General features: G+C 36.1%; 3 protein-coding genes across 5 annotated transcripts; 1 reads left to right on the top strand and 2 right to left on the bottom strand.

Annotated features, from left to right (window-relative positions):
- Nucleotides 1–2192: 2192 nt before the first annotated feature.
- LOC149956175 (histone H2A-like) lies at nt 2193–2609 on the bottom strand. The gene has a single exon (XM_090166791.1). It carries the CDS (start codon nt 2607–2609, stop codon nt 2193–2195), a length of 417 nt encoding a protein of 138 aa, XP_090022917.1.
- A 5398-nt stretch (nt 2610–8007) lies between these two features.
- On the bottom strand, nt 8008–10617 carry LOC149956174 (uncharacterized). Its single transcript, XM_090164652.1, has 2 exons — nt 10496–10617; nt 8008–9477 (listed from the first exon to the last, which is right to left on the bottom strand). Exon 2 carries the CDS (start codon nt 9364–9366, stop codon nt 8038–8040), a length of 1329 nt encoding a protein of 442 aa, XP_090020778.1. The 5' UTR covers nt 9367–9477; nt 10496–10617; the 3' UTR covers nt 8008–8037.
- Nucleotides 10618–19556: 8939 nt separating this feature from the next.
- On the top strand, nt 19557–22312 carry LOC149956173 (uncharacterized). Of its 3 annotated transcripts, none has more exons than XM_090164650.1 (2): nt 19557–19646; nt 20241–22312. In XM_090164650.1, the coding sequence occupies exon 2, from the start codon at nt 20249–20251 to the stop codon at nt 21860–21862; it is 1614 nt and encodes a 537-aa protein (XP_090020776.1). In that variant the 5' UTR covers nt 19557–19646; nt 20241–20248; the 3' UTR covers nt 21863–22312. The 3 variants fall into 3 exon arrangements, with proteins under 3 accessions (XP_090020776.1, XP_090020774.1, XP_090020777.1); XM_090164648.1 differs by having other exon boundaries at nt 19598–19688; XM_090164651.1 differs by lacking the exon at nt 19557–19646 and adding an exon at nt 19868–19919.
- The last annotated feature ends 1495 nt before the right edge of the window (nt 22313–23807 follow it).

Here is a 23807-nt window from a genome sequence, read left to right as displayed (position 1 = left end):
AGGAAGAAAGGGCTGATATGAGTGAGAAGACCGCGAGCCCGGCGAAACACCATCTGATTAATCAGGGCGAGATATGTGTAACGGCCACGCCAACGGGGGGATACGTGGGGGGAGGGGTGGGGACACCCGTGGCGGAAGTATTCCGACCACCCGTTGGGGAATTGGTAGTCGTCCTCACACGACCATCCACAAACTCTGCCTCCCGGACGCCTGGGATTACAGGAGTGAGCCACTACTCCCGGCGAACTTGTAGAGGTTAACGGTAATAGTTAGTGTAGAGAGCTGTCGGCTCGCGTGGCTTGAAGGGCTTGACACCACCCTCCTACGCATAGTAATCCGGCTACCTGTTTAAAGGCAATAAAAATCGCTAAAGAACTTGGGCCTAAGATGGTGCCTTGGGTGGTGTTTCATGTTTTCGGTTTGATAATAGCGTCTCTTTCGGCGAATTTAATCTTACAGTGATAGCAGAAGTATATAGCATATAGTGGTACATTCGATTGGGTGTGGAGTTCCTCCGAAACCACTAACACGTATGCAGTATCACGGCTCAATTACAACGCATTATAACTTGCAATGTAAAAAATTATGGTTGCGTAAGGATATTTATTTAAGAACCACTTTTTTTATAATTAATAGTATCCGAAATTTACCCTATGAAGTATTTCACCTGCGCTATTCTATTGTTAACGTATTTTGAAAAATTAGTGTACTTCTGGCCTTCCATTTAATTTCCGTCCGTTGTGTCATCTTCTTCCCCACTCTCGTTAGCTCTAGGCAAGATGACGGAGCAAACGACGTTATGATGCAAGGAAAGTGAGTCTTCACAAAATAGGTGGAAGATATTTTAAACCTACTGACTTTCGAAATCGATCTATTAGAAATTGATTTATTAGATATGAGATTTTAGGCATTTTGAATTAAATTTGATATTTCTTTCACCAGTGGTTCCCAAATGGGTGATCTCGATCTTGTTTATCTACAAAATATAATAGTCTTCAATTAAAAAATAACTACAACAAATGGAGCGAGCTTGACCTTCGAAAGGGCAACCATTTAAATAGAGAAATTGGGCACCCTGATTTTACAGTCAGATTGCGACTCGATTGCGGTTAAGATAAATTAGATTTAAAGCTGCGCTACCTGAAAGCAAGAGTCTAGCGATTCCAGTTACGTGACTTTCGAAATAAGAATCTTCCAGTATTGTTTCATTAGACTGACTTGTTACTTACTTTTTTCTAACTAGGGGTACGTTCGGCAGAGCTCATCGATTACTAATCGGTGACATCGGTTTCCTACTGTACGCTTTATCGCGTTTCCGGTTTTGACGTCACGATAGTCATCGGCTACTCACCGAAGTCATCGGCTGGAAGAGTCGGTTTTTCCGATGACTGACGTAAAACTACTATAAAAGCTACGCCATTTTAGAAAACACCGATGACCGAATAAAAGCGTTCAGCAACTTACGACGACATTATGACGAAAAAGCTAATCGTTGGAAAATATCAAATCCATCGGTTTTTTTCCGTTGACTGCTGCTGAACGTAGCCTATCTTTAACCTTCTTTTCGTATAATTTCGTTTATAGTTAGGCCTAAATATATGTTCAAAAACACTATTTTTCCCAAATAGTGTTTTTAGACTTTTGCTCTCAAGTAGCGTGTCGTAAAAGACGTATGACGAAGATTTGCTATGATAAGATATTCCAATAGACCTGTTCAGCGATTTGCCTAGAAGTAATAATACAGAGCCAGGACATACTTGTAAACGCGTTACATTTTAAAGTACGCGCTGCTTAATATTTCAAAATAGAAGTACTCGTTCATTTTCGCACGCGCCTCCTGAATGATAAAAATTGAGTGCACGCTATCAACTTTAGCCTTATAAATTAAACTAACCACTACCTCCTTCATTTTAATCATAAAATATATGTTGCTCTGATCTAACAAATACGTGACTATTTTATTCAGGGACTAGCGCGCATGCTCGTAGGGGGGGGGGGGCAAGAAAAAGACTGCGGTATTAATTGGATTGCCAATTTAAATTAAAAATTTTTTTATTCACTTTGTAGATTTGTAAAACAAATACTTAAAATACGTTTATAAAAGTGAATTTAAAAACACGAAAAATATAGTAAAATCAACATTTAAACGAAAAATGCAAACAAGCCGAAAAAAAACGGGTAAAACTAAAAAGTCATTTCGGTATGGCGTTTTTGACCTTTTCCGCTTCAGACAGAACTCCAGAATTGGGAAAGATGACATCGCTCAAGAGTACGCTGAAGTCGCGGTCCATTTGAATTTGCATGGCCAAGTGTCGGGGCGTGATGCGGACCTTTTTGTTGGCGTGAGCGGCGTCTCCGGCAATGTCCAAAACCTCACTCACGCAATATTCTAGAACGGCTGCCATGAAGACGCCAGCTGTGGGAGACACTCGTTTGGCATAGCGTCCTTTCTTTAATAGTCTGACCGCGCGCGTTGCTGGGAAAATAATATTGGCTTTCTTGGATAGCGTCGTTCTCGATGTCTTCGAAACGCCCGGTTGTTTGGTAGCCCTTCCAGTTACTTTCTTGCCGTTGTTTTTCTTGTCAGTCCTACTTATTGATTTTGCCATATTTAACGTGAACTGTGACCTCAGCGGTTCAAACTCAGAAGAATCTATGAAACCTACTAGCGGTTGGGATGCTTTTATATGTGTATTCAAATGATTTTTTTGGTGAAGAGGTTATCTTTACATTGAAATACCAAAAAAATAAACTATTTTAGATTGAACATAGCGCCGCGGTTTAAAGGGACAAAAAACTATATTGTCACTTTTAATGACTTTCAAGGAAGCGTCGCAAAACGTTTAACGATGCTAGAATTTCAATTCATTATTTACTTATTTTGAAATATGAGACTAAGAATTCGTTTTAAATAAATAAAAGAGATGTGAAAACCCAGTGGGCGATTAAACGCCATTAAAGTTTATATAATAATGATGAAACAGCGGGAACGACCTAGCTATTTATTGAATAGTGTCATCTGGTGGCAGGTACTTTTAAATTTGACCTCTATAATTCACAAGAATAAGCCAAGTGTCGAAACCACCATCATGTAGACATCATATTTAACTTATATAAATTGAGTACAACGGCATGAAATGCTTCTGAATTTTAACATGAAAAAAGCGCGAAACAGGTGGGGTGGCGGAGTGGTGAGCACTTTCGCCTCGCCGCAAGAGGAGCCGGGTGCGATCCTAGCTTGTGACACAGGGTGAAATCTCGAACCAACGCCTTCTGCGTTGAGTGTGCTAGTTCTCTACCCACTGTTTGAAGGGCGTTTTTTCCCGAGCTCTTCAGTTTCCATTTCAATAAATACTGGTTGAAGTTAACAGTAATAGTTAGTGTAGGAAGCTGTTGGCTCGCGTGACATAAGGACTTGCCAAAACCCTCCTACGCATTGAAACCCGAATAGACAATTACTATATAACCAGAAATACATGAACCGAAATTATCAACGACCTCCTTTTTATTGGGGGGCATTTTCCCATAGTTACAAGGAGAGGGAGGAAATAAAAACCGAACGGATTTCTGCCCGCCCGCGGGAGAGGAAAAATTCTAGTGCATCACGGGTAGATTACTTCGACATCTAGTGAGAGGAAAGATCGATAGCCAGGTGGCGTACTCAAGTAGCCTTGGTGAAATCGGGAGAGGCAGAATTTCGAGGGGGGTTTTCTCCTCCTCACTAAATAGAGGGGGGAATGGGAACTTGCCTCCCGTGTTAGAGGAATAGGGCGTTGATAATTTCGGTTCATGTATTTCTGATATAACTTACTATGATTAACCAATATCGTTCAGTGTCATACTTAAATCTAATGTGTTACTTTTAGTAGGAGTATTTATTGAAGCTTATTAAGCCATTGAAATAAACCTCCTTCATGAAACAGATTGGCAATGGCGGGTTAAAGTGAATAAAAACCACCTATGGACTATAATTCAGTTAAATTACGCGAAAAGGAAAAAAGTCCATAATAAAAAGGGGGCAAAAAAATCCAAACACTAACAAATTTAAAGTAATGAAAAAACTTACGAAATACTCGGACCAAAAGGTTTTCGAACTATAAAATTAAAACGCGAAACTCAGACTAAACTAAAAAACACGCCGGACCAATTAACTACGAAAAAAAATTTTAATTGACAGCTTCTATTTTTTAAATATATGCCAATACTAATAGACCTTTCAATAAAAGATAATTCATAGCCGATTATAGAGTATGTGCTGCTGCGACTGCCTGCTTTCTGTTTAAACTGCCGAAGCTGAGAATTTTCTATCCTTAGATCTGGCAGCATTTTTCAAGACAGTCAGAGAGGGGTTTATTAAAGCGCCTATACGTTTCCTGTTACCATTATATCAATGTTATTGCTAAATTGGTTATATGTCTAAAACACAATTGATATCCAATTTTATTCCAATTGGAAAATTTACACTACAGTCAACAAACTGAATTTGGATAGGATTTAAATATTCACTCTGTATTCTATCAGTTTATTTTTAAGATTAGAGTGATTTCGAATTTGGCGCCTCGATATGTTTCAATCTCGTTTGGCGTCGTCGCGTACCCTGCATTAACCATATAGACGATATTTCAAAAGTTTACCGGAATCTACGATACACTTCTTTAGGTGAAACGTAAACTTAACTAGAAATAAGCTTAGTCCCATTGCATACACAAATAATTTCGGTAAAAATTAGGGAAAATCACTTTCAAAGTAAATTTATTATAACTAATATTGCAACTGTGAATTACTTTTATATATTAGTATACTTTACGGATACAGAAGTTTTATTATTCCAAGGATATCCAAGGCTTAGTTTAAAATTGAATTGACGGTAAGTTAGGTACGTTGGGTTACATGTGGTATCAAATTGATGTTCAGTATTTCAGGTAGTACTAAAGACATATCGGATAGTTCAAAATGTCCAAGTCTAGTTCCATTTTCGTAAATTCACAAAAACTGCCTGAGCTGTATTGCTGCAATGAATGCACTTATAGTAGCTTGTGCGTGGAAAAGCTAAAGAAACATTTCAAAGATCACTCCAATGAAAGGTCATTTAGATGTATAAGATGTGATTTCAGTGCAAAACTGAAAAATGATATAAAATTACATGAAATGACACATATTAAGGCAAGACCAAGGAAGAAAACAAACACCAAAGTAACATTAAAATACTCTGTGAGCAATAGCATTACAAGGAAGGAAACTGAATCTAAATTCGTCTCCCATTGTGAAGTGTTTTGGTGCTCACAATGTGCATTTAAAACCAACTCTAAAAATGAATTAAATAAACATGGGATGCGTCATTTACGTCGTCAGCCCGTCTACCTAACTGACGGCAAGTCACAACTTTCGAAAAGTTCTGTCATTAAAGGATCTTTATTGTGTCCATATTGTGCTTTCACGTGCTTTGAATTATCTGATTTGATCAAACACCAAGAGATGCATTCTATTCAAACCCAATCTGGTTCAACGGGGAATGACATGAAAATCTTCTTGGAATCATTTGACAGAAGCGACAAGATACACCTTTCTTGTTTCGTTTGTATAGAAAGATTAGATTTTGAAATTGACAGTACACAGTCTCATAGGATGAAACGGAAAAATGCTTCAGATTCTAACAATGAAAATCAAGATATAGATAGAAAAACAGTTATGCACCAACCTGGTCGTTGTCCACAATATTCTTACAGAGCAGCGAAAAAAGATAATTTAGAGCACCATCAACCTAGACATCACGTCCAAAAAAAGCTATTTTCTTGCAAATATTGCAACACCTCGTTCAAGCGTAATTACCTTTTAAATCGCCACCTAAGAGTTCATACGGGAGAAAGGCCGTATTCTGGTCCGCATGGCCAGTTTTATTTCGCGCAGCAAAGCAATTTACATCGTCATCTTAGGATTCACAGTGGACAACAACGAGTCGTATCTAAGAGTTCCAGTGCCTATTTCGCCCACAGGATTAATTTACTTCGTCACAGACAAACTATACACAAGAGCCCGAAAAGATTTCCGTGTAAGGAATGCCGTGCCTCTTTCATGTATAAAAACAATTTAACTCGTCATCTTCGAATCCACAGTGGCAAAAACAAATTTACATGCGAAGATTGCAGCGCATCTTTCGCATTTAAAAGCAATTTAATTCATCATCTTAAAATTCATAAAAGCCAAAAACGATTGAAATGTAAGTATTGCAGCGCCTCTTTCATGCTCAAATGCAGTTTAGTACGCCATCTGAGTATGCACAAGAATAAAAAACTTTTAGGTAAAAGAAAACGCGCGCTACAGGAAACGTCCTCCGAAAGTAATAAAACTGAAAAAGTAAAGTGGTACCATTGTACAAACTGCGTCTATAAAACCCCAAATAAACACGTTTTTCATTGTCATCTAACTGCGCATTCTATAAAGGAGGGGTTTTGCTGCCCTAATTGCTCTTTCACCTGCTCTGAAATTAGCGCTTTCAAGAACCATTTAAAGAATCACTCTGTTGAAAATAATTCTGATGGTTTAGATAATGTAGTGACAGTTCGCCATATTTCACAGTCTGAACAAAACCCACTTCCTAAAATAAAATAAAAGAATTAAATAAATCCAGAATTGGGTTTCGTGCAAACGTTAACATTTAAATTAAACCTTTGAGATTCCATGGTTCCAGTATCTATTTCAAAAACTTAAGTTAAAGACGAACCAGGTTACTTTGAATATGCTGATACACTAACTATTTCGAAAGCAGAACCCATTTTCACGTGCGTTTCAGATTGAAGTTCAATTTAAAGAAACTTTTTAAACGCCATTATTAAATTACCCTTAAGTGTGCAACTTAGATATCACAAAGCATGTTCTTTGCAGAACTCCAGAAAAAAATAACTATGTTTATACAGTACCGTAACTAGCCTTTTATGCGCCCGGTGCGAGCTTCTATAACTGCGCCCTTGAAAAATGCAGTGCTGCCAAAACTGGGTTCTAGTCTGATCATTTCTGCGCCCCTACAGGGTCTGCGCCCACCGCTGGCACAGCCCTAGTTACGGCACTGTGTTTATAATAGCCATTAAACAAACAAATTTCTAAACTGAAACCTTTACCATTAAATTGACACATGTACCTTGCTGTCGAAGTTTAAATAATTTTGTAAAACGGATTGAATTATAATTAACCAGGTATGAATTGTGTTAAAAAAAGAGCTCGTGGATTGTCAAAATTGTAATTGATTTAGTTTAAATACAAATTTTAGTTTTCCTTCCTAAATGGTCTCGGAATTAGACGTTGTATAAAAATCAGTTACTTATGTGATTAAAAAACCAATTGGTTTGATTGTTTTAGTTGAAAAAATGCTTCTGAAATGTTACTTTATATTCTTAAAAACTATCCTATCAACACTTTCAAAATAATCTAGAACCTATCAAATAAGGATTACCGATCGGCATATATAAACCTCTGCTATATCGTATTTTATGTAACACGGAATCATTTCAATTTCTCGCGCTTTTGTTCCGAAATAGGGCTCGAAAAATCCCATAATATAATTGAAATTCGGCCGAATTTTATTATGATTCTGTGATTCTTTAAATCGCTCATTAAGTTTATTTGGAAGTGATATTAGTTACCTCTATTAGACTTGCGGCAGTTGCTGACTGGTAAATTCCCCCCTTTTAATATGGAATGGCCATTTTTTTTAAACAAATTGGCTTTACGAAACTACTTACATCTCTTGCCAAATGTTTTTTATCCATGAATATTACACATAATACAATGATTGTAAATTGAGTAATATACAAAAGCTGATAAAACTTTAAAGGCGATTTATTTGAAAGCTTAAATCATCAGGGTGTTTTAAATATATTTCAATTAAAACTCCCATAAGATGACATTTAACATTATCATTTTCTTCGCATTAAACCAAACATAATAAAAATGGAAATTACAGATAAAAAACGTTTACTTAATTTCGAAGAAATTAAATTAAGGCATAATCGTTGAAAATTAAACAAATTGACAAATGGTTTTCTAACAATCATTGAATTTTTCGAGTATCGTGTTTAGAGTATTAACTTTAAACAGGTGCTTTATTTTGGCAGTGCACGTCGGACATTTATCTTTGGCTTTCATCCACTCTCCAATGCATTTCTCGCAAAATGAGTGTGAACAATTCAGTGTCACCGAGTCAACGAACAGCTGGACACAAATGGAACACGTTAATTCAGACTTCAATTCTCGATACATTTTCGTTTGGCGTTCGCAAGGCTGTCGCAATAACTCTTTCAGTTCCCGCAACTCCTTTTCGCTTTCTTGAAAAACTGCAATATTCTTTGCATTAGTGGCCATATCTCGCTCGTCGGAATCGCTCGCTTCAATAAAAGGTTTGCTTCGATTGAAACTCTGGAGTAAATATTCGATATAGTTATCTCTATCACGCAGTAATTTCCTGAGTTCAAAAATTTCAGCGTCACGGTTCGTTCTTTCTTGTTGGAATGGAGGTTTATTTGCTTTCACATCTCTGATCATACACCAGTCTCCCGTTTCGCAGAAAATGAATGACTTTGACTTTCCTGTACTTATAAATTCTCCTTGTAAACATGGCGCCTGACACTTATTTTCATCGTAATTTGTCATTCGTGGACTTTCCAACACGGAGTGGCCGTTCTCATTATGACTACGGAAATCAATTGCAAGAGTCGGTGCTTCGGAAAACGACCGATTTTGTAACGTCTCATTTCCAAAGTTAGTTTCGACTTGCATGTTGTGATAGTTATCAAAAGAACCTTCATTTGATAACATTTCCAAGCTGGCGCGTAACCTTCTCATCTCTAGGTTTTTCGCTAAAAGGCCTCTACCGAGAAATTCGCAATTTTCTTTCAGTTTTTCCAGGGCTTCTATTAATTCGTGTTGCATCACTTCTTTTTCGTTATCATGGCTTCCCAGGTGCAAAATTCGATAAGTGAGGATCTCGAAGTTGAAAAGGTTCGTTTTACGATTACCGATCGAAAAAATATATTGAAATTGCTGATGAGAATGGGAATTGATGCCGATGCCGAAAGCGACGACATCGCCTTCGTTCAACTCGTAGTACTTCGCTTTGTCAATTTTCATCCAATTTAAGTGAACAGTCCAATCATCTGCCGCAATATCTTTAATGCACCAACCTGAAGCCGACAATTTTAGAAGTGAGTGTTGTGGGCGAACGTTGATGCAATTTACACAAAAGTCAGAGTCATTGGACCATCCAATCGTATAAGTATCCTTTTCAGGTCCAAGGTAAAATGTTTGGGCATCCAATTGTCCCACTTGGCGTATTGGTTTCAGGCAATATTCGGTTTTCAAAGTGAGGTTGGTCATCGTACTCGCATGAAGGTTAACCAGTTAAAACTGCAAAAGTATCGTTCGATTTTTGCCTCTAGTAATAATTTCTTCTTTATTTATGGCAGCATTAAGAATCCTCCTAGGTTACTGTGTAAATTGTAAAAGAAAAAGGTAATGTTATATGTTCAAATATATTAAAAAAAGATTATCTGGTACATACATAAAGTTACTAGTATACTATATAATATATCAAGAACGCATAGAGATAACTAAGAACTATGTATAGTAACATTGCTTCTAGTTGCCATGATCTTATACTTTTATGAGAATGGAAACAGCCTAAAAATCTGTCTTTATATTCCATCGGGAAAGGGTAAAAGTGGAATATTGTTTCTACGGTCTGATAGAAGATTAAAAAAATAATTGAATTCGCTGACTGAAGTATACTTATTCTAAGTTATATAAATAATAATAATAATACGTCAATTCCCTGATTTTGAGAAGTTTAACTTCATGGTAGTAGCATTTCATATTTAATTCGTTCTTAGTTACTTCTTGGCGTTCTTGAATATATATCTTATGAGAGAAACCATCTTTTTGTACTGCTAATGTTATTCACTTGAAACCTTCACCGACTTTTGCTGATTCATTTACTTTTCGACACTTCGAAGGCGATAAGTTTTTGGATTTTTTTAACTTTAATACTTTCAAAAATAATTTATCAAAAAAACTCATCGAAATTGTTTTTGAATTGGAAGTGGTTTTTTCCCCTTTTGTGACGCAACTAATTTCTCAAAAATGCGATAGCCGACACAAATTAATCCCTAAGAAATTTATAAAACACTTCTTGATAAAGTTAATTTCTATGACTTTTAAGAAAATTGGCCAATATGCACAGTTTCTAAAAAAATATTGAAACTTTTCATATACTGCTATATTAAATACCAAAATCTTTAAAGTCTATGGAAATAATATAATTAAGTACAAGATGCAAAATTATAATATTAGTTCTAAATCTGAAATTCGCTTATCTATGGAAGAAAAACGCGTGTAATATGTAATAATAAATTTCACGGGCGAGACTACACCCTATACGGTTGACAAACCATAAAAAAATATTATAGAAAATCGCGCAAATTTATCTAGTACAGTGAGTCTTTCTTACCTTAGAAATGCTTTAAAAACACCCGCTTAAGTGAGTATTATTTGGAGATATCAGACGCTGTATTTGCAATTTTACAAGTTTGCTTCAGTTTTGAAGAAAACATCACAAAAAGTTAATTTATCAGCTCTCTTTTCGGGAGACGAAATCTAAGTCTGGAAGGATGCCTATCTGGGGCTGAACGAGGAAGTTGAGAGGAAAGTGTTATGTACAGCTACCCTATTCTTAAGGAAAGGAACCGGAATTTTAAAAATTAGATAAGTTTTTTCAATTCTTGATAAAGAGCCGACATTGACCTTGTAGAACAGCATCTTTCCACCAAGGACAAATTCTCACAATTATTTATTTGTCAAATTGAACGCCGCAACCAAAGATTGTACAAAGCTAATACGCTTACGTAAACTTAAAAGCTCTAGTTGTCGTTAAAAGTAGATTTTTCTGCCGATGTCGTTTTGTTTAGCGGGAAAAACTATTTTTTCTTCGAGACTATGCTTAGAACAAATAAACTAATTTCCTTAACATATAAAAACTAATTCTACTAAGCCAAACGTAACTTCCAATCCTAGATATTGAATAAAGTAACGTTCAGACTATGCGATTTTATTGGTCAGAATTTTTTGATTACGTCTAATTAATTGATCACCCTATGCCGTTCAGTTATCCACCAAAAAATTGTTTGAATTTGGGTGTGTCGCATTCGTACAAAAATTATCCACATGAGGGCTAACGTTTTCGAATCCTCTAATGGGATTATTCACATTTTTCTCATGCTAAACAATTTCCTGTATGAAATTTAGAAATTAGATTTGTAAAAGGTATTAGGTGCTATTTCAATAATGCCAATATTATATATGTAGCAGACCGAGTGTTGGTTCCCCAAAATGTGAGCCAAATATTTGTGGTTCACACTGCTTATTTAATTCCCAATTAGTTTAAAAAGTCTTCAACAGGTGAAATTTTGGCCCTCTTTTTAATTCTGCTAGAAAACTACAATAGATAGATCGTTGAAACCAATTGCAACTATTATTTATTTTCCAATATCTTTCGTTATTTATCGGTTTCGTCCGCCAAAAATTAATAGTTTTGGCGGATATCGTCAAAACTCATTTTTGACAACTTTTTAAATATTGGTTCTACGGCACTGACTCGCGCGTTTTTGAATTCACAATGGTCGATTCATTTTTAGAAAGTTGAAAAATTTTCCCTCTACAACCAACGGTTGAGACGTTATCGCGTTTACAAACTTTCGTCGAAATTGGGAAACACCTAAAATGCATCAAGCGATTATTAATAACGCAACTTCGACAGCAATCCAACAACATTTAAAATATGTTTAAAGGCCGGTTTAAAAAAACAAATCCCAAGAACAACTTAGCAAGTGGTTTTAGGAATATCCTTTTTTATACGCTAAAGCTTTTAAAAAGCTATTTGCGTTATAAATTGTTTATAATAATGATTACCACAATTTTAAACCAGCCTTTAAACAGAGTGTACCTAAAATGAAAACGCACATCCAAACAAAAATATTGCTCTAATTTTGCTCCATTATGCTCTGTAAGATTTAAATTTAGCTCTATAGTGGTTTCAGAAATTCCTTAGCTTACTAAGCGAGGAGAATGAAGTAAAAACATTTAATTAAGGGGCTAACTTAATGAAATCTAAAAACCAGTTAAATTTTCTTAATACAACAACATATAATTACTTCAATTTTACTCTAATTTGCTCCGTATCTATCTAGTTTTGCTCTGAATCCGTGTTAATTACGAAACTGAAATTAAGTATTTTCGGGCCAAATGAATGATATTCAGATTTTAGAAAATTCTGAAAAATCAGTAATTCTAAAATATTGCACCAATTTAGCTCCATTTTGCTCCGATCGATTATTGTGAATTCAAAAACGTGCGAGTCAAAGCCGTAGAACCAATATTTAAAAAGTTGTCAAAAATGAGTTTTGACGGTACCCGCCAAAACTATTAATTTTTGGCGGATGAAACCGATAAATAACGAAAGATATTGGAAAATAAATAGTAGTTGCAATTGGTTTCATCGATATATCTATTATAGTTTTCTAGCAGAATTAAAAAGAGGGCAAAAATTTCACCTGTCAAAGACTTTTTAAACAGAGTGTACATGACGAACAAAAAAGTTCTAACAACAGTAAAACGAGTCCAAATATAACATAAGTTTTACAGAACTGGTTTTATTTACTAGGAGATACCTCAAACATTTCTAAATACATTATCGACATTTGTTTCATTGTTATTTATAAATAATTTTATCTCTTGGGACAATTTTGAGACCCTTTCTAGATCAATTTGGGGCCCCTTATAGGGTGATTTTGGGGCCTACCCCCTAGCGCCGCCACTGGGCTCATCTATATCTAGAGATTTTCACATACGATTCGCTACCATAGAAATAGAAATGAGACTAAAACCACTGCGCCTTCCGCCAATCCCAAAGGAAACGGGCAAGCAGAAGGCTGCCATTAGGGTGGAATCAGGCAAGCGCATTAAACATTATCGCCATGTTTACGGCGGAAATTTTGAAAGCGGCGTGCCACTGCGCATAGCTCCGTGCGCAGTGACGGTACTTTTGTCTTTGCGTTTTTCACGTCTAAAAGCATAACCGCGAAAAATTTTAAAAGGTAAAATATTGGGTTTTTTTTTGCCCTGTATAACCGATTTCGGTAAGAAATAAAATGCTCATTTCATAAGTGTGTTATATGATAGGAATTATTTCATGCTAATCTCGAAATATATATTTTTTTCATTTTCGGCGAACTTCAGGACCACATGTTTGACTTTAAATTTCGGATGGGCCATCATCGCAAAAGTTTAATTAGAAAACTAGTTATGTTATATGCCCAAGTTCGCCTGCACAAAATTGCCAGAGACAAAGCCCTGGAAATGAAAGGGAAAGCAATTAGAAAAGTTTTCTAAGATTATTTTATTTCAAGGCCCGTAAATTTAAAACGTTTATAAAATTGGCTTACCTATAATTTATGTATTAATGTATATAATGTCGTTGAAAAACGGTTAATAATGTCGTTGAAATAACTTATATAATGTCGTTGAAATAACTTATATAATGTCGTTGAAATAACTTATATAATGTCGTTGAAATAACTTATATAATGTCGTTGAAATAACTTATATAATATCGTTGAAATAACTTATATAATGTCGTTGAAATAACTTATATAATGTCGTTGAAATAACTTATATAATGTCGTTGAAATAACTTATATAATGTCGTTTAAATAACTTATATAATGTCGTTGAAATAACTTATATAATGTCGTTGAAATAACTTATATAATGTCGTTGAAATAACTTATATAATGTCGTTAAAATAACTTATATAATGTCGTTTAAATAATAAATCAGTCAGTTGGGCATTTTCCCAATTTACCATTTTCGGTGATTTCGCTTTATGTGGTAGACATTTTATTTAAAATTAAGTCCGTTAAAAAAAAATTTTTATAAGATAGGTTAGGATTCAGTAGACCTACAACTTCGGTTATATCAGTAAATATTAAATTTAAGTATAGTTTTCAGGGTAATTTACGGGACCCCAATTTTCGTGGTTTTATATTTTCGCCTAAAAATCTACATACAGTTCCTTAACTTAAGTCCGATTTTCATGAAAGTTATATTTTTGAATAGCTGTGGTTTACATATAACCTAGAGTTGCAAATACGTTCCTTAATTTTAATTCTAAGTAAGGTTTTTTGGGCAGCGTATACGGACATCCGCCATTTCCTACATGGTAAATCCGCGTTATAGACGTCTTCGCGCCCGTTTCCATCTAGGGGTTTTTCAAGGCCGTTCAGAGTGCACCGCGCTTTCAAAGTATGATCCGAAGTAACAATTAAGTATGACACTGATCGACCTAGTCTTGGGCGTATGACCAAAAGTAATTTAATTAAATTCTTTTATTGCTTTTTTTAGAATGAATGGTATCCTTTACACCACAATATTTAATTTCGGGAGAAAAATACCGCAAATAGACTAAGCTCAAGCTCGTCTCAACAACTAAATTACCTCATAGGCACTTCGCTCATAAAATTAGGGAAACTAAAAGTACTAGTCTCAAGAAAATGTTGCGTCTCGGCTCAGCTCCTATATACATAAGCCAAAATAATTGTTGGAATCAGTTTGCTACCCATGCTGGTTTTGTCACCTGTCCGGGCTTGTGGACGCCGGCGTAGGGTATTCTGATGATAGACCTCAATAAATTTAACATATTTTTAATAGATTCACATTGTTAGCTCGAGCTTGGATACTGGACTTCGGCCCAGGCTAACGGAGAGGGTCCGGCCAAACTGGCCGACTCGGCGGAATGGGTAGCCTGCTGTGGGGCGGCGGGCCTCCATATGCGGGCACGGCGGCCCTGTTTCCCGGCCTTTGGAGTCCACCGGGATCTCCGGTGCCAGCTGTGCTGGGTTACTTGGGCTGCTGTGTGCTCGTCGTTCCCCTTTAGGAGCTCTTTCCAAGGGGTTTGGCTCTCTACCTTCCTAGGTAGGGTGTCGGCCGGAATTGCCAGAGCATCCGCTCTCATTCCCACTGCTGTGTGCGAAGTGGCGAGCTGGTCGAACCATTGCTGCACTTTCTGCTGGGTTGAGCGGCTTCCGTCGAGGGTGCGACCATCAGTAGTAGGGTTCTGCTACCCATGCTGGTTTTGTAACCTGTCCGGGCTTGTGGACGCCGGCGAAGGGCATTCTGATGATAGACCTCAGGTGGTGTGGTTTAAATCTTACCGGTACACCGGGCTATAAATCTGACACATGTCAGCTCGAGCTCAAAATTTCACGAAAATTAGGATGGATTCGGCTTGGGTTCGTGCTTTTTCATATTTATTTTAAGGACTCGGTCTCAAACTCGCGTTTCGCCTCAAATTCCAACCACCATTATTGCCAAATGACCACTCATTCAAATTAAAGTAATGAGTAAAATTTTCACAAAAACTATTTACAGGAATCCATACCTCTACTTGGAATGATTATCGTGGCAGATTTTCGTCTCGATGTGGCTGACGGTTTTTTTGACGTCACTATGTTAACTTAACAAACAACTACGTGAGAGGGGAGCGCGCGCAGAGGGGACTTTTTATCTCGTAGGCGGGGCCCAAGCCGTCAGAGTGATCTTACCATATACGATACTGAAGGATCAGCATACCAAGTAGAGGTATGGATTTTTGTTACTTAAGAATAGCGGTGAATAGACAATAAGCTTATCCAAGCTAAAAAACCTACATTAAATGTTAAAAATAAAAATTAATTGCTTGTATAAGCAAAAGATTTGTATTGCATCTATATATAATTTCTAGTGATTTGTTTAATTGTGTATAAAGTGAGAGACACTGGGTTGTAGATTAATATGCCGTAAAAGATAATAAGGTGCATCAGATGCATTTCTATTCCACCTGATATGTTTAGTTTCATACAGGGCCGCCGAGAACGGGCCCGAGCCCCGGTAAAATATAAATTGCGGGCCCAAATTAGAGCCATTTATTCTGGAGATAGTTATACTTTATAAGTATACCCCGGGCCCCTAAGCTGCGCTGGCCCCGCTATACTGTACCAGGTTTTCCCCCTCTCTTGTCGGGCCGGGTTTAATATGCAAAAAAGGAATATAAAACAAGTATTGATTGGCTTTGTGGTTATTAAGAAGTAGAGCTTGTCTATAAAGGATTAATCGGTATAGAGAAAATACAAGTTTTTTGTATAAAAATTGTCGTTTTTGAAGAAAAATAGTTAGAGAACTATTACTGTTCAATTATCGCAAAAACGAACCATCTCTCTTATAAAAGTTAACCAATAACTGGTTTTTATACGTATGTAAAGTATTAATTATTAATTATAAACCTTGTTATCAGACATAATCGGTTTAGCTATTTTTTATATATTTTAACAGATTAATCAGATAAATTACCGTTAACGAGCTTTTAAAGTAAACACGGGCCAAATGTTACTTATTACCACGCTGGGAATAATTTATCGTATTATTATCATTGCGCAGGGAAGTATTGACCCACTGGGATTTTTGCAACACTTAATTTATTTAACGAGCGAATGAGGCAGCAATAATTTGATCAGAATTTTTCTTCAATAATCAATGGGACAATACAGTCCGCTCGTCCATTTGATTAATCAGGTGCGAGATATGTGTTACGGCCACGCCAACGGGGGGATACTTGGGGATAGGGCTGGGACACCCGTGGCGGAAGTATGACAACCACCCGTTGGGGGATTAGTGGTCGTCCTCACACGGCCTTCCACAAACTCCCTCCCGGACGCCTGGGATTACAGGAGTGAGCCACTACTCCCGGCTCAATGAAATATTTCACTAAGCAATTATAAAATATGAAGTATAAAATAATAAATATGAAAAATAAAATATAAAATAATAAAATATGAAAAATAAAATATAAAATAATAAAATATGAAAAATAAAATATAAAATATTAATTATCAAATAATAAAATATGAAATATGCAATATAAAATAATAAAATATGAAATATGCAATGTAAAATAATAAAATATGAAATATAAAATAATAAAATATGAAATATAAAATAATAAAATAGGAAATATAAAATAATAAAACATAAAATATAAAATAATAAAATATAAAATATAAAACATTGTCACGGTTAAAAATCAGTCGCAAATGTTTGTGATCCGACGAGGTTCATTCTGTTCAGATATGCAATTCAGATTGAAAACACATAAACAGAAGGTACAACTGAAAAGGGTAACGGGTGGTGGACCGTTGGAGCGTCTAGGTCGCGACGGCTCACGGGGTGGCTATAACTTAGGAGCTAGGCTTGGGCAGCCTAGGTCCGTCTCTGTGGTCACCTAAAAACGAGCCTTGGCGGCCGGCGTCCCCTGTTTTTTCCCGTCGGGAGCTACAAGAGTTCCCTATTTTCGCCGAACTCCAAAACAGGGTATTTATCCCCACAGTGCAGTACCATTGACTTAGAGGCGTTGAAACCCATGCTATTGGAAGACATCCATTGCTCAATAGCTTGGATGTCATTCTGTTGGGACGTGGAGTCACCCAGTGACGAAATTTTGTGGCCTATTTTGTTGTAGTCTGCAAATAGTGTCAGAAAAGACTCCTTGACAACCAGGGGCATGTCATTGATGAAGATGACAAAGAGAGTTGGACCCAAAACCGAACCCTGGGGGACACCGCTAGTCACCTCACACCAAGAAGAACGTGCACCCCCCAAAACAACCCGCTGAGAGCGACTAGTCAAGAATTCAGAAATCCAATTTACAATCGTAGGGGGGACCTCTAAGAGCTCCAGTTTACGAATAAGTAGAGAATGTGACACCGTGTCGAAATCTTTCCGCAGGTCCAAATAAATTAAATCAAACGAGTCACCACCATCAAGACATCGAGTGACCTCCTCAAGAGTGGACAACATATTAGTGAAACAAGATCGCCGTAACAGGAAACAATGTTGATCTTTAGAGAAGAACGATTGACTCTCGAGGAAAGACTCCTAAGTATCTCGAACATTTGTCTCCAAATGCTTACAAGGGATACAGGTGAGACTTATGCCTCTAAAATTATCATAGGCACAGGAGCCAGGGGTTTTACGGACAGCAGTGATGTTTGCCTGTTTCCACAACCCAGTGAGATAGAGCGCGTATAAAGCGAAAGTAAAGGTGAGGCTAAAATCGAAGCAAACTCGCGTAACAGCCGAGGGTGAACATTATCTGTGCCCGGAGATTTAGCAACCGATAGCCGTTGTAGGTAGCGTCTAACAGTGGAGTACGTCAAACCGAAGTCAAGAGGAGTTAAATCGCTAGGTGGCGAAGTAAATGAGGCTCTGCATGGCCAAGATTTTAATTATGAGATCCATTTCAGACGAGGCCTATAAAACTGGGTTTATTAAACCAAACTGTATATTTAATATATATTTTAGCACCTAAAGTTAACTGGGGTTTGCCCAAACGGAGTCTTAACCCGACTTTAGAGTTCTCGTTGAAAGATTATAAGGGACTCATTGAATATGGTTTGGATACGGTATGTATGACTTAATAGGAAGGCAAGCTGCTAGCCTCGTCACGTCGAGAAAAAGAGCTTTAAGAATGTTGTTCAACTATCTCTACGAAGGTCGTTAGAAATAGACTACAGCGAAATCAACCAAAACTGGCCGTGATAACTCGTGCTAAGACGTGTTTTTAGTTAAATCCTCTTAAATTCTTGGTCCAAATAGTGATGTAACGTTTTATAAAGTGTAAGTATCAAAGTTATAATTTTATAAAATTAAACTTTTAGTGATTTAACTAAATTCGTAAATAAATTTAAAAAAAATGAATTGAAATCAATCATAGTAGGGTTGGCATAAATTATTGTCAGAATTTTGCCCAGAGACTATTTGAAATCTTGGAGGTGAGAGTATAAATCATAATAGAAAAATTAAAATTATATATTTACCCTTATAACACCGTTCAACATTCTTAACTTAATTGATTGTAACTATTTACATAAGTGTATAATATTGTTACGTAAGTGTGACACTTCCTATTCTTCACATGCCAAAGTTTTACTGAGAGCTAGCTATTCACAAGACAGACTGCATTACGGGTTTCTTTGCAGTTTTGCGTCCGCTTGCTAACACGTCACACGTAGCTTTTGACAGCGCCTCGCTAGGGGGAAATGTTTTTCTTGTGATGACGTCACTCCGTTACTAGCTCTCAGTAAAATTTTCCCCAAAATGTCAAACTTGTGGAACAATATTATAGACTTATGCTATTTATTACCATCATAAACTATTGCAATATACCTTAAATTGCCTTTAATGGAGAAAATCATAAGGAGGTTAGTTTGGAATTTTTTTAATACATTTTCTGTGACTTTTTAATTTGGGATTAAACCACTATATTACGACTTACGAGTGTAGCCGGTCTTATATAGATTTAATATTATGCCATAAATAAATATAAATCATTAAAAAAATTGCTGTTCTGTTATAATATTTTATTTAGTCTTGCCTTTTATTTTATTTTGTTTCGTCACATATTCTGCCATATCCTGAAATAATTGTTTTCGAAATGTTGGGTGCTGAAAGACTTACGATTCCGACTGAATTTCCACGTTGCTCTTTGTTATTATTAAGTTGCCAGACTAGTCAGTGTATGTCTGTTGTTTTGTTAATGAACATTACATTGCACATTTGTAAGTACATAAAAATTAATGAAATATATAAGTCGGAGAAGAATATGATTAATAAATTTACATAATTTGAAAAAACCCTTGTGTCAAATACAGTTATTCGAGGACAGAAAATTACGATAGCACAGAACTCATAACGAAACTAAATGGAATATTTTCGAATGTTAGACTCTACTGACACCGATGGTGCGGATGATTTGTAAGCGCATAAGGTTATTTGCCATTCATAACCAGGTATTATAATATTTTCAATGTGTTAAAAAGGAAATATAATTAATAAAATTTATTTTAAAATATGCTGTAGTAAAATCATAACTTAATGCCCATAAGTAACATAATAACCATCTGGGTGACACTTGGGTAAATTGTTTACTTTACAGTGTCGTTGAAAAACATTGAAATAGCTCCACCCCGTAGCTAAGCGCACATTTTATATTTGACATTTTTTAAAGATATTCTGTGAACTTCAAATAGTTTAGATTCTAAACATTATTTAAATCTACGATGATTGATTTTGAATTAATTATTATTATATTTGACATTTTATTTTAATAGAATTGACGATGGGAATTTTTAAGTGCATTAAATGCAGTTATACCACGACGAACCAACGTGATGTCAATCGTCACGAAGGCAAACATTTGGTCGAGAAACCATTTAAATGTAACGAGTGTACATTTTCAACTCGACACCAAAGATGTTTAAGATTACACCGACTGAAATATCACGCCACTTATCATCCGTACAAGTGCTCTAAGTGTGAATTTACAGCACCCATATTGAGTCGATTAAAATTACACGAGAATAGTCACACGAACAAGAAACGATTTAAATGTACCGAGTGTAAGTTTTCAAGCCACTACAAAGTAAGTTTGAACAATCACCTAGCTCTGCACACTGGTATCATGTCTTTCAAATGTCAATCATGTCCTTTCACGGCTCCCACTGCCCAACATTTACGTCAACATGAAATAACGCATTTCAGCGAAAAGCCATTCAAATGCTCTCTGTGTCCCTTTTCGTCTTATCGTAAATACGGTTTGCAGTTGCACCAATATCAACACGACCGCACTAAACCACATAAATGTGAAAAGTGTAATTATTCGACGACTTCGCCAATTGAATTGAAGATTCACGATAGAAAGCATATTGTTGGCAAACAACCCAAAAAAGAACATCGCTGCGCTAAATGCAGTTTCGCAACCGATAGAATACAGTCTCTAAAATTACACTTGCACACTCACGAAGTCGTTAAAAGATTCAAGTGTGCTTTGTGTGACTATTCCAATACTAGAAGGGGCAGATTGAAGGATCACGAGCTGACTTGTCGTGGCTCCGCCCGAGTATACGAGTCTACGAAGTCGGCTTCGAACGAAGATGAAAAAAGAAATGAGGTGGAGAAATGGTTCGATTGCAGGCAGTGTCCTTTGGCTTTTAGGCAAAAGTCCGATTTAAAACGTCACCAGAAAATTCACACTGGTCAAAACACTAGACCTGCAGCTTCTACTTCAAATCAAGCCGAAAAACTAATACCAAATAAAGAAAGCCCATCAGAGATCTGTCCAGAAGCCGAACCGAATCAAAGACTCCAAATTCACAAGGCAAACGAAACCTTGATAAATTCATGCAAGGTGCTTATACCGAACCCCATTCCGCTTTTAATCCAGCCTTGTTATGTCAAACTTAAGAAATTGTCAAGTTCTGTTTTGAAGAGCTACAATGGAATACTTAAAACTTTGAAACAAGAAACAGACATTGAAGAAAATATTGCGATGATCTATTTAAACGAACAACTCACTGGAGAACTACATGTACCTTGCGGAATTTCGGCAGAAGAATTATTATCTGTAAAAAATGAAATAGCGGTCGAAGAATTATCGACTCTAAGAAATTATATAGTGGTCGAAGAATTATCGACTCCAAGAAATGAAATAGCGGTCGAAGAATTATCGACTCTAAGAAATGATATAGCGATCGAAGAATTATCGACTCTAAGAAATGATATAGCGGTTGAAGAATTATCGACTCTTAGAAATGATATAGCGGTCGAAGAATTATCTACTCTAAGAAATGATATAGCGGTCGAAGAATTATCTACTCTAAGAAATGAAATAGCGGTCGAAGAATTATCGTCTCTAAGAAATGATATTGGAATAGAAACATTTTTATGCTACTAAAACGGGGTGTCGACTGCAAATGTTACTCCCACGTAGACGTTCACGTTTAAAAGTCTGGCCCCAGAACTTTCAATTACAAAGTTTTTTATCTTTCCTTAAAAATATTCGACGTTTAGGATAAACCAACCGATAAATTAATTAAACTCCCTGCATAAATGAAAAAAATCGAAACTAACACTTCGGGTCAAAGGTCACCATTGTCAATCAATGACAATGTAGGTTTGTTATTAATGGAGTTGAAAGAACTTTAGATAAGGACCAAAGACCTTTTTTTATGTCCGACTAATGTTCATTTTTAAATCTAAATTGCGAAATAAAATGATATCTGAAGGCAACGTTCTCCAATGATAAAAACATGGAGGGAAATTACCTAATACCAACTTAAAATGTTAGTATGCCTCTGATACTGCCTAAAGCTACATTTTAACCATTGTTGATGACTGGTTTTCTTTATACAGTATGCTTAGTAGTTCGTTTTAATAAATAATTTTATTTGTCTTCGACGTATTAATAAAATATTTTAATATGAAAACAATTATTTTATTAACAACAGGTTTGCTATGTAAGGTCAGGGAATTTCAGAATGGTTCTAAAAAGTCAGATAATTTTAAGAATTTTTAAAAATTTAGGGAATTTTGTTAATTTGTAAAAATCTAGGATTAATATTAATTTTTTCTGGTTCTTAATACATAACATCTGTACTCAAATATAAGTAAAAGTAAATTCATTAACTTGTGGATTAAAAATAGACATATTTCCTAATTGGGGCCTTATAAATGTCAAAAATATCTCCACACATTGGCAGGAAAAACAGAGAAGTCAGGGGAAATTAACTTCGAATATTATCGCAACCCTATACAATTTTGTAATCGTAAAGATTTTAAATCCTTTGCTTTTACCCATTTCGTAACGTTTTCACAAATTTGACGTCGGTTTTTGCTTTGTGAGCTCTTCCCGTCAAATCGAGCATCAAAGTGACACAATCAGTTAGCCTTTTCAGTTTACATAGAGCCAACGCCAGAAGTTCACAAAGTTGTCATCAATTTTAAAATTCAGTTCCATATGTAATATTTAAAAAAAAATAGTAAAGATATACTACTATTTAAGAGATAGATGAATACTTCTCTCGTAAATCATAACGCTGCGACGTACAGTCGGGGACATGATTAAAACATACTGTAGAAATAGTTAATTTCATACTACACATAGAAGGATGCACCTAATATATGGCATAACACTTATATTTTAAATTAAAGTTATTTAAGAAAATTATCTGACGCTTTACCTATTAGTGCTGTATAGAGTTCGAGCCAAAGTTTATTGCCAACCGATATTTTCTTAAAAAGTTATGACGATGATTTTTATACGTTTGCAATGTTTTTTAATTATCAATTATTACTTTTGAAAAACTTAAATATTCAAATTTTGAATAAATTTATTAGAGATAAGGGAGGTGATCTACCGATAGGGGCCCCTGCGGGCGGGGGAAACGGGGGTGAAACGGGCCCCTGTGGGGGTAAGCATTCCCCCCATTTTGCGTACATTTTCGGCAGGTCAAAAGGTCAATAGCTGGGACACCCCATTTTAGGGTCAAAAGGTTAGCTGATTTACGATGTTACCCTCATTTTAGGTCAATAGGTTATCTGCCCCTATTCCGCAGGTGGTGTGGACTGACACGATGTTATGCAAACAGCCGTCAAAACCGATCCGTCATAGTTAATGTCTGGCCCCTGTCTTTCGAGTTGGTAATAAATAGGGTTTCCGCCGACAAACACTTTCGGGCCCCTAAGGGTACCGTAAAATAGCGGGCGGTCATCGGTAAAAGTGTTTTGGAAAAAAAGAGAAGAGTGTATAATAATTATAAGGTTTTATTTATACATTCAAAGTTACAGTACATAAAGCGGATGAAAAAAAACGCTTAAAGATAAAACAAATTATTTTTAAT

This window comes from Leiobunum rupestre, chromosome 2, assembly GCF_980474605.1.
Source record: "Leiobunum rupestre chromosome 2, qqLeiRupe1.1.hap1, whole genome shotgun sequence".
Classification (NCBI taxonomy): domain Eukaryota; kingdom Metazoa; phylum Arthropoda; class Arachnida; order Opiliones; family Sclerosomatidae; genus Leiobunum; species Leiobunum rupestre.
This window is presented reverse-complemented; position numbering and strand designations above follow the sequence as displayed.

Coding starts and splice junctions, on each gene's coding strand:
- LOC149956174 (XM_090164652.1), bottom strand. CDS start 9,366: ATGACCAACCTCACTTTGAAAACCGAATATTGCCTGAAACCAATACGC.
- LOC149956175 (XM_090166791.1), bottom strand. CDS start 2,609: ATGGCAAAATCAATAAGTAGGACTGACAAGAAAAACAACGGCAAGAAA.
- LOC149956173 (XM_090164650.1), top strand. CDS start 20,249: ATGGGAATTTTTAAGTGCATTAAATGCAGTTATACCACGACGAACCAA.